Below are 13,191 nucleotides of genomic sequence, written 5' to 3' on the forward strand. Positions count from 1 at the left end.
CGCCCGGCAACACTCACTAAAGAGCCTTGCAGACGCCGAGGCAAGGCAGCAGCTGCTCCACGCCCATGTCGCCCACAGAGTTGTGGTCCAGCTGCAGGGCCACAGGCTGCCGGAGGTGCCGCAGCACAAAGGCCAGGGCAGCACACTCGGCCGGGCCCACGCTGCAGAATGTCAGCTTGAGATGCCCAACGTCCAGCCTACGCACAGCCTCCCGCGCCAGCCGCTCCTCCTGCATCTCATACAGGCTCCGGATGAGCCAGATGAAGCTGGGCATGGCATGCATGCTCTTGGCCTCGCCCGGCACGGCCGGTGGGATGGAGCGAAAGTGCTTGCGGAGGCTGCGGGCCAGACACCGCCGGGTGCAGGCCTGGCGCCAGAGCAGGGCCTTCTCAGACACCTGGCACTCGGCCAGCAGGCCCCGGCGCTCCTGGGACAACAGCCCCGCCAGGAAGGCCGCTGTGATCTGGAGGTTGTGCGGCTCGGCCCCCTGCAGCAAAGCGGCCACGCTGCCTTCTTTGCACCCGGAACCCCGCATGCGCAGTTTCGACAGCACCCCGGCCAGCGGCGAGCAGCCAGGCCCGTGACAGTTGAAGAGGTGTCTGAGCGAGGATGGCGGCGTGTCGGCGCTGAGAGCGAGGTAGAATGCAGCAAAGAAGCACTGGAAAGTGATGTGCAGGAATTCCAGGGGGGCTGTACTCCCAGGCACGACCGTCTTGGCACGCACCAGGAAGCCAAGAGAAACCTCCTCACTGTCGACGTGTGCTGCCTGCAGCTGCTTGGGGGAAAACACGTAGCAGCACGTGCCCAGGCCCCACAGAGCCAGGCGGCCGAGGTGCAGGAGGGTGAGGAGACTGCCCCGAAGCGGGCCGGCTCCCAGCCCGCGGGCAGCTGGGTCTGGCGGGGAGGCATGCAGCAGGAAGTGCTGCAGGATGAGCAGGTACATATCTGTGGTGGTCTTCGGGGACCCCCCGCCCTGCAGCAGCAGTTCCTGGTGGCATTTGGACACCATCCAGGAGAAGACGGGCAGGTGGCACAGACTGTGCAGGGCCAAGGTGGCTCTGAGCCAGCAGATGAGGCGGTCGGCCACCCCAGGCTCGCGATGGCGCTTCCTCAGGTACAGTTCGATGCCCTCTTCTGAGAAGCCCTTGAGGTTGAGCTCCGTGCGCACGTACTTCCTGAGGCTCGCCGACACCGCGTCCGGACGGCTGGTCAACACCTTGCGGGCATTCTTTAGCAGGTTGCCCTGCAGAAGGTTGAAGAGCAGACTCTGGACAGACGTGGGGGCGGTCGGACAGCAGTGACGGTCTCGATCCGTGAATCTGAACCTGAACTCGTCAAAGCCATCGAAGGTTAAGAGGATGCGCTCGGGGTGGTCGAGGAGGACCTGGAAGACGTCCTGCTGGCCAAGGTCGGGCCAACAGCAGTGTTCAAAGAGCAGCGTCCACACCGACAGCGGTTTCGCCAGGCACTGCAGCTGCCGGCAGCTGAATGGGAAGACGAAGATAAATTCCTGGAAGGCCCTCCCTGAAGCCCAGAGCAGGTGCAGCTGCTGCAGAAGCGTGCTCTTGCCGCTGCCCGCCTCGCCCACCACCAGCACAGTGTCCGCATCTTCGTTGAGGTGGCCGCGGGTGCTGAAAAGCTCCTCCAGGCCCAGGGTGGCGGGGCTCTGCTGCAGAGGCCCAGCCATGCCCGCCTCCGTCCGGATCTCTAGAACATTCTCTGTATATATTTCCTCCAGGCAAAGGTTCTCTGTCCCATCGTAGGTGCTCAGGAAGCGAGACTGAGCCGATACCATGGTCCTCAGCTTGGACAGGTACCTCTTACAGGCGGCATCTGGAAGACAGAAGAAACAAATGAGGTGGCACCATGATGAAGATGGGACCTGACCAGAGGGTGGGCTGCCTGGGGAAATGGGATGTGGCACACGGGCGGTGCTCATCCTGGCTCTCCACTCACAAGCTAGGGACTTTGAGGTTGGTCACGTAACCTTCCCAAGACTCAGTTTTCTCCCCTGTGAAATGGGAGAAGCAGTGGTTCCTACCTTACAGGGATAGGGACCCATGTAAGAAACCATGGCCCAATGACGATCATGCATGGCGGTTCTTTGTTCAGTGTCCCACACAAAGTGGTCAAAAGACATTGCCTAGCACCATTATTATTACTGACATTGGAAAGAGCTGTAGAAGATTAGAAGGAGCACCAGGTTGGGGTCAGAAGACCCACATTCTGATGCCTGTCCCACCATATTGGTTCAGGAGCTTTAGACAAGTCCCCTCACCACTCAGCCTCAGTTGTTCTTTCTAAAGGCAAACAGAAGGTTTAAGCGCTTAGGAGCCCGGTTTCTGAAGTCAGATACACCTAAGTTTGAAATCTGGGGCCAGGGACTTCCCTGGTGGTGCAGTGGTAAAGAATCCGCCTTCCAATGCAGGGAACGCGGGTTCGATCCCTAGTCAGGGAACTAAGATTGCACATGCAGCGGGGCAACTAAGCCCGCGCCACAACTACTGAGCTCGCGCACCTCAACCAGAGAGCCTGGGTGCGGCAAACTGCAGAGCCCACGCACTCTGGAGCCTGCGCGCCACAACTAGAGAGAAGGCCACGCGCCGCAACGAAGATCCCGCGTGCCGCAACTAAGACCCGATGCAGCCAAAAATAAATAAATAAATCTAAAAAAAAAAAGAAAGAAAGAAATCTGGGTCCACCATCAGCTTGGGCAAGCCTCTCATCCTTTCTGGCCTCAGTATTCTTATCTCTAAAATTGGAGACAATTCACACCTTGAAGGATTGTTTTAGAAAGAAATGAGATAAAATAGAGTTTAGAAGAATGTTGACATACGGTTAACTCTCACAAAATGGTGTTGATTATCATTATTATTATTGGGTATGATAGGCACAACAGTGGCCCACATCTTAATCCTCAGGATCTGTGAATGTTAAATTACTTGCAAAAGGGACTAGACAGATGTGATTAAACTAAAGACCTTGAGATGGGAAGATTATCCTGGATTACGTGGGTGGAGCTAGCACTGGATTGTGTCAGGGTCACTGGGATGCTCCAGGCAAGGACTTAGACAAGATTCCCTGATAAATATACACTTCCCCATCCTCCTCATACAACCCTCTGCAATAAAAATTCTCATGTCTAGGATGTGTCCACAGAGCTGCTGTTTTTCCTTTATCATCCTAATACCAGCATGAGCAAACCACTCCCTGTGTCAGGGGTTAGTTCTTTTTATAGGAAATGGGGAAATTATGGTCCAGAATCCCAGGGCGGTGGGACCTCAGAGCATCACAGCCTCACTGCCCCCAACCAGGTACTGACCCATTTGTTCTCAGCTCAAAGACTGACAGGCAATTCTCACAGAGCGCTCTGAGCACACTGAAGCTGTACTTACGGTCGTCCAAAGGACACGCTTGTGATTGTGCTCCCTGTTCTGTTCCCAAAGCTGATGATTGTCATTGCCTTTTTTTTTTTTTTTAAATATTTACTTACTTACTTACTTGTTTGTTTGGCTGTGCCAGGTCTTAGCTGTGGCAAGCGGGATCTTCATTGCCACATGCGGGATCTTTAGTTGCAGCATGTGGGATCTTTTAGTTGCAGCATGCAGGCTCTTAGTTGCGGCACGTGACATCTAGTTCCCTGACCAGGGATCAAACCCAGGTCCCCTGCATTGGGAGCGTGGAGTCTTAGCCACTGGACCACCAGGGAAGTCCCTGTCATTGCTCTTAATGCCATCTGGATAAACTAGGAGCACTGAACGGAGACCGAAATATATATATTTTCTCAATACTCTGATTTCCCATGCAGGTTTTCCAGCTGCTATCAAAATTCTCCAGGAAAAAAAATGTATCTCTCATTTTTTTTTTTTTTTTTTCAGTACGCAGGCCTCTCACTGCTGTGGCCTCTCCCTTTGCGGAGCACAGGCTCCGGACGCGCAGGCCCAGCGGCCATGGCTCACGGACCCAGCCGCTCCGTGGCATGTGGGATCTTCCTGGACCGGGGCACGAACCCGTGTCCCCCGCATTGGCAGGCGGACTCTCAACCACTGCGCCACCAGGGAAGCCCCTATATCTCTCATTTTAAAAACAAACACATGTCGGTCATCACTTTTGGAATCGTCACCCTGGGGAATCTGGCACCATGGCACGGTGTTACAATGGGTGAAGAGCCAGCTGTGCTTAATGATATCAACATTAAACATTAACCAAGGGTCAAGCCAGGTACCATGCTCTGGGCAGCATCCCCTGTCACAAACCGACGTCTGTGTTCTGTTCTCAGGTGAGAGGGTGCACACCCAGGTGCCAAGCACAGGCTTCCGACATCCTCCCCACAAGCATGCTCACTGCCCAGAGGGCAGGGCCCAGGGTGATAAATCCATCTGTCAGCACCAGGCACAGTTCAGGGACCCTGGGTGCTGCTGAGGTTTCCTGACGGCAATGTGGGAATAAGACACACCAGGCTTGCATCCTCTCTTTACAACCGACAAGCTCTTCTCCCAGGAAAAGAGGAAGTGTAGGTGCAGACGGCCTAAAACCAGATCCATCCTCCCCTACCTTGTCACTCAATCTCCCTGTCCCCGTTTCCACATCTGTAAAGTGGAAAAAACAATACCTACTTCTCAAGTTTGTTGCCAAGGACAGACATCGTAAATTAAGCACCTGGCAGGATGCCTAGGATGTTCGAGCTGGGCCATCCAAGCCTCTCCCATTCCTGAACTGGGTCGGTGACCATGTGAAATGAGAGATATCACATTATCTAAATCCATTTGGCTCCTGAGTTTCTGATAATGAGTAGCTAAACTGCAGAGATCAAGAGATACCAGCCATTAAAAAGTGTACCCACATCTTTCCAATAAAAGAGTATGGCTAGTAAGGAACAGCTGTATTAGCTCTCAGGACAAGGTCCCTCCAGTGATCACTCCGCAGCGCAGGAAGAAATAAAAGCAAGCCCTAATACTACACACATTAATCCAGTTAATCCTCCCAACAGCCCAGTGAGCCAGTGGTGATGCTGCCCTTAAAATGAGGAAACTCTCTTAGGGGGGTTTGCACAGCCAGTAAGTGGGATTCTGACAAGTGTCATGCTGGAGTTTTTGCTCTTAAGCACGAATCTGAAAGTCTTTCTTTCCCTTTCTGATGAACTGAGAACACATATATACCTTCAAAGGGCAGGGCCAACGGGACAGGTAATTCCTGAACACATTGTAGAAGGAAGGCCGCCAACCCATTCGCCTTCACTGCGGCAAGATCAAGGAGCCTTCTTGCCTGTGGGGAAAGCAAAAGTCATTATTTCTCCAGAAAGGCGGATGGAGAAGTGGGGGAAGGTTTCTACTGATTACGACAATACCATGGGCATCTCTCTCCCACCACAATAAAAGGCCAGAAAGACATCCCTAAACAAGATGCGTTTAAAGAAGCCAATACAGTATCGGGTAGTGAAATGAACAGTTGAATAGACACATCCAATCTGGTTCCCGCTCAGGACCCACTGAAAGAGTGAATAACCGAAAACAGGGGGAAAAAAAGAGCCATAACCCTATAAAGGATAGGAAAAACAATTCTGGAAGATGTAAATCACTTGGATGAGAGGTGATCTCATTGAGTCTCTATAATCCCTCCAGGGCCAGCCTCAAGGAGCTGGTGCTCAGGGTACAATTGTAGGTTTCAGGTGCACTAGTGAGAGAGGACCAGAACATGTCTGCTCTATAAATACCTGAACACAAATACTACAAATACTTTAAACCAGCCTTGAACAGACTTATTCCATCAGTCTCAACCGGGCTTACCTAAACTCACGTGGACACCAAATACATATTTTAAAAAATAGACAAAAACGGTAACTAGAAGTCCCCCAACCCAGCCCATCCTAACACTGCAATGTAATTCCAATTCATTCATTCAATAATTCATTATTTCTTCAACAAGTATTTCTTGAGTGCCTACCATGTACAAGGCTCTCAACACAATAAGCTTTAAGACAGAGCCTGGCACGTAGTAGGCATCAAAATAGATTCTGGATGAATAAATTAATGGTGAATGAATTAGTCAAAGCACTGTGTCCAGCACTGGCCCTCTCATGAACTACTGTGAGTTTTTTTTTTTTTTTTTTTTTTTTTAGCGGTACGCGGGCCTCTCACTGTTGTGGCCTCTCCCGTTGTGGAGCACAGGCTCCGGACGCACAGGCTCAGCAGCCATGGCTCACGGGCCCAGCCGCTCTGCAGCATGTGGGGTCTTCCCGGACCGGGGCACGAACCCGCGTCCCCTGCATCGGCAGGCGGACTCTCAACCACTGTGCCACCAGGGAAGCCCCTACTGTGTGCTTTTTCAAACCACTTTTCTGGGACTCAAATTTCCCAATCCATAAAGTGAGGTGTTAATGACTGTTCCATCTGCATCATGGGAGGCCTGAGGTTCACTATTTGGGGGAAAATAAAACAAAGAGTTTCAAAAATACCCAAAAGACACTCTTCTGTTCTTGTGGAATGTCACATTCAGAGGCAGTTATCCCAACTCCAAACGTCTATGATCTAATGCAGTTTCCTATTAGAAACCCTATGTGGGCATTTAAACTATATTAGTACATAGTATGCTATATTCATTATTAAACACAGGTTTAATTTAATGAATTTTTATCATCTGTTGGGCTATTAATTTAAAGCAGACAGCACTAAAAGCGTACAAGTACAGAATATCACTGATAACAGAATTGATAGTAGCCAACGGTAATGTTAAGGAGTGCTTACTACGTGCTAGACACCGTGCTAAGAGTCACATAGCTCACCTCATTGAATGCTCCCATCTGTGTTTCACAGATGAGGAATCCGAGACAGGAGAGATGAAGGATGGTGAGTTTCCATAGAGAAGCCTAAAGTCACAGGCCTTGAGCCTGCATCGTTCTGACTCCAGAAACCAAGATGCTCGCCACCATATAACGCTGCCTCTCGTCAGAAGCGGCATGGTACCAAAACTCCAGAGCAACTGTTACCTGCTTGGTTGCCCTTAAAGGGGAAGCGCCACGACCCATGTCTCCCCACAGGGCTGACTTCACAAACCAGTCTCGGTAACTAAGCATGCTTTTCCTTTGAATTCTGATGAGCAAAGAGGGAAGAGCCTTACCCGCTGGGATGACGTGAAGATGGGCCGCCTGATTTCATCACATTCGTACTGGCTGATGAAACCCCGCGCCTGTGTCAGGTCCAGCACGCCCTCCACGTGGCCGTAGAGTCTCCTGACGATGGCTGGCCGGTGACTCTGCAGGTCACGGGCTGGGTGGGGTGAGTGGGGCTCCCAGCAGCCGGGAAGCTCGGGGGGCTGTCTGTCAGCCTGGGTCTCCTGCATAGCCGCAGTCAGTAGTTCACAGCCCCAAGCACCCTTATTCCAGACAGTGTCCAGGAGGCGCCTGGCCAAGTGGGAGACAGGCTGGCCCAAGAGGTTGAGTCCCTCGTAGTCCTCCCAGGAGAGGACTTCCCAGGAAAGCAGCCAGTCCAGAACGCTCTCAAAGCCCTCCAGGGACCCCGAGACCAGCAGCTCCACCAGCTGGCTCCTCTGTGCCTGGAAAGCGTCCTGCGCGTACATTTCACAATCTGTGGAGGAGAATGAGGTCCAGTGCAGGACTTCTCAGGAAGCAGGCAGGCGGCAGTGGAGAGGGCAAGTCAGCCCCACCCTGAGACCAAGACAGCCACAGTTCTACCCTCAGACATTACCAATGCAAGCTCCCCATGGTATGGATGTACAAACTGAGGCCCAGAGAAGGCAAGAAACTGGCTCGAGATCCCACAGAGGGTTTGAAGCAGCCAGGAGTTAAATCAAGGCCCCTGGCTCCCACATCCATGCTTCATCCCTGCTTTACGAAGTTTTAAAAGGCTTGAGTTAATACTAGGAGCAATGTCTCCCAAGGGATCAGGGAATCAATTCTCTTTGAGGCCATATGAGAGGGCCCTTACATGCTGGTTGGACTCAGGCTACCGCAGCTCTCTTTTCAACAATGGCTAACATTTATTAACCACATACAATGTGCCAAGCACTATTCTAAGTGCTTTCATTAACCCTCCCAACCACTCTGAAGTGGGTACTAGGATCAGCCCCATTATACAGGTGAAGAAACTGAGGCACAGAGAGGCCTGAGTACAACTGAGGCTTGTACAAGGGTACAAGGTAGACGAGGTAGAGCTAGGATTTGAACCCAAGCAGTGCAACTCCAGAAGACGTGTCTTTAATCCCCTTATATTTGGGTTCCCCACAGGGGCCCAAGCCCAGGCCTGTGTAGGTAACCCACTGCTACCGCCAAGGACAGACCCAGAACATTGCTATAAAGATGCCAACCCAGGTGAAGCGAAACTCATGGTACAAACTAAGACGTTTCAAAGCTTATGGGTGTACTGACCCCAGTCCACTGCCCCCTCCCCAAATGCCCAGGCCCTTACCACCTCCCCACTCCCTTCCACCACATGCTATGTGCCGTCACCTCTGTCGATGGCTTGCTCTGGGATCAGCCTTCAGACTCTGGGTCCTGGGAATCTGTGGGGAAGCGATCTCATGGAGCTTCAGGCCCTGGGAGTGTCCCCACGCGGCAGAGAAAATCTCTCAGCAGGGTCCCTTCTGCGACAGTCACAGAATCTAGGGCTGTGAGCTGGGGCAGTGCCCGCAGAAAATGAAAGTGAAAGGAGGTAGGCATGGAAAAAGAAGAGGAACGCCAGCTTCTTTCTACAAAAACGGGACATTCCAGGATACTCAAAGGAGCAGACGCCAAGGGGCTTGGAAAGTCTGTGTATTTCCTATTGGTTGTTTATGCGTCTAACTCCCTTCTTGGCCCAAGTGGAAGCCTGGGTTTTACTCATCCTGGCATCACTAAGCTTGGCATGGGGCTGGGCCAAGGGGAAGTACAGTGGGAATGTTCATGAATCAAAAACCCACTGAGGGAAGGGGTGGGGCTGGAACTTCCTGCGCCTGTCCTCATATGCCATCCAAAGTAAGGGAAAGGAGAAATCACCAGCTCGGAATGCTGCCAACACTTAGGCTGGAAGCCTTGTGCTGGCCAGATGAGGAAACTGAGGCAGCGAGCTTACCCATGTGTCTGGCAGCTTGGGAGGGAGGGCATCCTCAGTGCAGAGGCCACCGTAAACCAGAAAGGAAAATAGTTCTCTCTGGCCAAGCAGGCCTCCTTCTTGCGCCCACTGCCAAGCAGAGGAGTCAAGAGGGTAGAGGTGGGGAGAGGGGAGAGGAGAGAACAGGACGGGGTAGGAAGAGCTCTGGGCTTGACCCTGAAGTGGTTCTCAGCCCCATCACCACCCCTGCCCAGGTCCTGGGGAAAAGAACTACCACCCACCCCTCCGGAAACAGCCCAGAAATGTGGTCAGCACTCTCCTTCTGACCCAATGCCTGGAGGGCATGTGTGCAGCCAGAAATTAAAGAAGTTGAAGAGTTAAGATGAGATAGGACATTCCCTGCCCCTTTTACTCAGAGGATGCCTAAGAACGGACAGCTGCTGTCTCCTCAGCATCAGGAGAGCCTGGACCACCCTACACCCCCCGCCCCCCCCCCAGTCAAAGATCATTAGGCTTAGATTAGGCATGGCCAAGTCATCTGCAGGCAGGCCTTGAGCAGGAAGGCAAGGCTGAGTGGCACAGGACTGGCAGGGCTAGATTTGCCCACAGATCCCACGTCTCTCCCGGGGAAAGCCCCGAAACGATGGGCAGAAGCCAGAGGTGGCCAACCTGCTGTGAAGAGCTACACGGTTCTCAGCAGTTCTGGCACAGAGCCTTCACCCTCCACCATTAGCTGCACTGGGAGACCCCACCAAGCCCAGTGATCTCTGACACACCCGCAGACGTGCTAGGCCACAAGTGGACAAGCTACAGGTAAGCAGGGGCCCTTCCCAAACACTCCGAGTCTGGGTCAGCCGATGGATGCTTGAGCCACACATATCCAACTCGTGATGTCAGGGCACCTGGAGAAAGAGGCAGGCCCAAGCCAGAAGGTTTGCTGCTCTATCTCCCCACCAGTAGCTGGGAAGTCCCAACTCTGTCCTGGCCTTCTTCCGGAAACCTCAGAGGTGGGAGAATCCCCAAGGGCCAATCCGGCCAGCACCCTGTCTCTAAGAAGGCATTGTTCTTTCCCATCTTAAACATCCAGGGCAGAGGACCTGGCCTGTTGCTGTCCTCACTAACCAGCACAGGAAGTTCCTCATTATGTTGAACCAAAGTTTTTCCTGCTTCAGTTTAAATTGGGAATGGGAGAAAACAGATGTCCATTCATCACCTATCTCATAAAAACTGTCCCTAAAATCCTACCTCTTGCCCCTTTACTCCCTGCTCAGACTTCCCCTCTTCAGACTAAATCAGCCTCTCTCCGTTGCCTTTTCTTCTCTGCTTCAATTACTGCAACTTTGGAGTCATTGTAGTCTTTTCTCGAGGAAGGTGAGGTCTGTGCAAAGAAAAGGGCACTTCTTTGCTGAAGCAGAGGGTCAAGTGGAAGGGGTAACCCACGTGGGCACCCCCTTATCCCCAAGCCCAGGCCAAGCCCTGACATCTACCTCCCTCCTGAGACACAGCCAGTCTGGTTTCTCTGGAGCCCTGAGCCAGTTGATTTCCTTAAGTGCTGAAATCTCAGCCTGCTGGGCCACTGCAGACAGAAGAGAGGAAGGCCCTGGAAGCTCAACCGAACTGTCCTGCTCTCAGCTGGGGCCACGCCCCTGCTGGGGCAGTGGACCCATCCCTCTCACTTCCTGCGGCATCCTCCATTCTTGCCCCCTTCACCGGGCTTCTCTCTGGGAGAGCAGTTCTCACCAGCACATACACATACTATAATTTCTCCATCTGACCCCATTTCTCTGCCCCCTTCACAGCAGGACTCCTTAGCTGTTGTCTATACCGCTGTCCTGAAGTTCTCCCCTCCTATCCCCTCCGATCGTGTCCCCTTTGGCCCCCAGCTACTTCTGTCATGGTCACCAGTGACTTCCAGGTTGCTGGATTCTCAGCCCTCACCTCGCTGGTTCTGCCAAAGGCATCTGTCATAATCACTCCCTCTTTCCTCCTTGAAGCACCTGCCTCATTGCTGTCCAGAACACCCCAACTCTCTGCTTTTTCCTCCCATCTCACTGGCCACTCTTTCTGTCTCCTTGGCTAGTTCCTAATGCTGGGAGCCCCAGAACTCTCTGGTGGGACCTCTTTTCTCTGTATTACTCTCTCCCTAAGTGAGCTTACCTGCTGTTATGGCTTTAAATACCAGCTATATGGTGATGAAGCCCCAAATTTTATTTCCAGCTCCAACCTCCCCACTAAACTTTTTTTTTTTTTTTTTGCGGTACGCGGGCCTCTCACTGCTGTGGCCTCTCCCGTTGCGGAGCACAGGCTCTGGACGCGCAGGCTCAGCGGCCATGGCTCACGGGCCCAGCCGCTCCGCGGCACGTGGGATCTTCCCAGACCGGGGCACGAACCCACGTCCCCTGCATCGGCAGGCGGACTCTCAACCACTGCGCCACCAGGGAAGCCCCCCACTAAACTTTTGCAACTGCCTAACGGACATCTTCATGTGGATGCCCAATAGGCATCACAAACTTCACAAGCACAAAGCCAAACTCCAGATCTTCCCCCTAAACAGGTCCCATCTCAGCCGATGGCAGCTCTAAACTTCAAGATGCTCAGCCCCAAAACCTCCGAGTCACCTTTGACTCCACCTTTCTCTCACATCCCAAATTCTATCACCGCCTACCTTCAAAATATATCCCAAATCTGAAAATCTGATATTTTTTCATCACCTCTATGCCATGGGTAACAAGCCTCCACGGTCTCTACCCAGAATGACAGCAGTGGTCCCCTCACTGGTCCCCCCACCCTTCTGCCCTCACCTCCCTGCATTCTCTCTCCCGTTCACAGCCAGATGAACCTGCTAACCCCTAGGTAAGAGCAGGTGACGCCTCTTCTCAAAGACCTCCAGTGGCTCTCAGTGCGCTTAGAGTGAAAACCAAAGCCCTTGCAGTGGCCATCGAGACCCCATGCAGTGGATCCCCACCTCCCCACCCCTCATGTCTCTGCACTCATTTCCTACTAATCCGTCACTGGCTCCTCACCTACGCTGCTCCAGCCACACTTGTTCCTAGAACAAGCCAGACCTGCTCCCACCTGTCATGCTTCTGCCCGAGGACCTTTGCACATGCTCTTCCCTCTGTGGGTGCACTGTCCTTTCCCCCAGTTATTCACATAGCTCCCCCCTCGCCTCCTTCAAGGCTTTGCTCGGTGGTCACCATCTCAGAGAGGCCCTCCCTGACTAAGCTATATAAAACCACAATACCCCCAGACCAATACCTCATCCCCTTTGCCTGCTTTATTAGTCTCCATAGCACTCCTTACCACCTGACATACCTTGTATTTACTTATTGGACTGCTGTCCAACTCCTTTCTAGAAAACTAACCCCATGAGGGCAGGGGATTTTGTCTGCTTTTTTCATTGCTATATCCCCAGTGTCTCATGCAGGGCACTGATCAAGACAGTGTGAATGAATAAAAGAATGAATTTACTCTGCATGGTTCCAGGAGGCAGAAGTGGAGCCAAGGGGTGGAATCTGCAAGCCACAGATTTTGACTAAATGAAGCCAGAGCTGCAGGACACTGAACAGCGCTTCATAAGGAATGAGCTTCCCATCACTGAGCGTATGCAACAGAGGGATCCTGCACTGGGTGGGAGGTCAGTAGGCTAGATGGGGTCCCTTCCTGCCTCAGATCTCAGAGTGCCAAATGGCTAAGGGGACCTGAGTAACCAAGCAACTTAGGGGGAGAGCGATTGGGACAGGAGAGCAGAAGCAACCGGAATGTCACTCGGGTCTTCACCAAGGGGTCAGGAGACGGGTGACATGGCAGGCTTCTCCCCTCTATGGAACAAGGACCCTGTGGCCAGGGAACAGCCCATGGGGAGATTGAGCCCACCAAAGGGAGGAGACTAAGAGCTCCAAAAGAGACAGAGAAGCAAGAGCAAACTCAGGACCAAGGGTCCAGCTGTGGGAGGCCTCCCTGGAGGGGATGGAGGGAGGCTTTTGAGTTTGCTGCAGAGCAAGTAGGACCGGATGGCTGTTCCTCAACATTAGGAGAGGAGAGGATGAACAGCACAAAGGATGTGATGCCGGCAGGCCCTGGTGTGGGGGTCTCAGCAGGGATGGGATGCAGAATGGTCAGGGGTCTCCACACCCACCACAGGGGA

The 13,191-nt window shown here is 52.8% G+C and overlaps 1 protein-coding gene across 9 annotated transcripts in view; it reads right to left on the minus strand.

Moving 5' to 3' along the window:
* The window catches only part of NOD2 (nucleotide binding oligomerization domain containing 2), a 33,775-nt gene that overhangs the window by 17,616 nt on the left and 2,968 nt on the right, over nucleotides 1-13,191 (minus strand). For 7 of the 9 annotated variants that reach the window (XR_003791904.1, XM_029211434.1, XM_029211406.1 and 4 more), the window contains exons 3-6: nucleotides 8,465-8,629; nucleotides 7,117-7,583; nucleotides 5,160-5,265; nucleotides 18-1,833 (exon numbers count right to left, since the gene is read on the minus strand). Coding sequence is in view for 8 of the 9 variants with exons in the window: in XM_029211434.1 (XP_029067267.1) it covers nucleotides 18-1,833; nucleotides 5,160-5,265; nucleotides 7,117-7,575 (2,381 nt within the window). In the remaining variant the exon portion in view is untranslated. Of the gene's footprint in view, nucleotides 1-17; nucleotides 1,834-5,159; nucleotides 5,266-7,116; nucleotides 7,664-8,464; nucleotides 8,630-13,191 lie in introns of those variants that run through there. The other 2 variants (XM_029211415.1, XM_029211444.1) reach the window with 2 other exon arrangements.

The sequence above is a fragment of the Monodon monoceros genome, unplaced genomic scaffold (genome assembly GCF_005190385.1).
Source record: "Monodon monoceros isolate NGI ecotype Baffin Bay Population unplaced genomic scaffold, NGI_Narwhal_1 Super_Scaffold_10, whole genome shotgun sequence".
Taxonomy (NCBI): Eukaryota; Metazoa; Chordata; class Mammalia; order Artiodactyla; family Monodontidae; genus Monodon; species Monodon monoceros.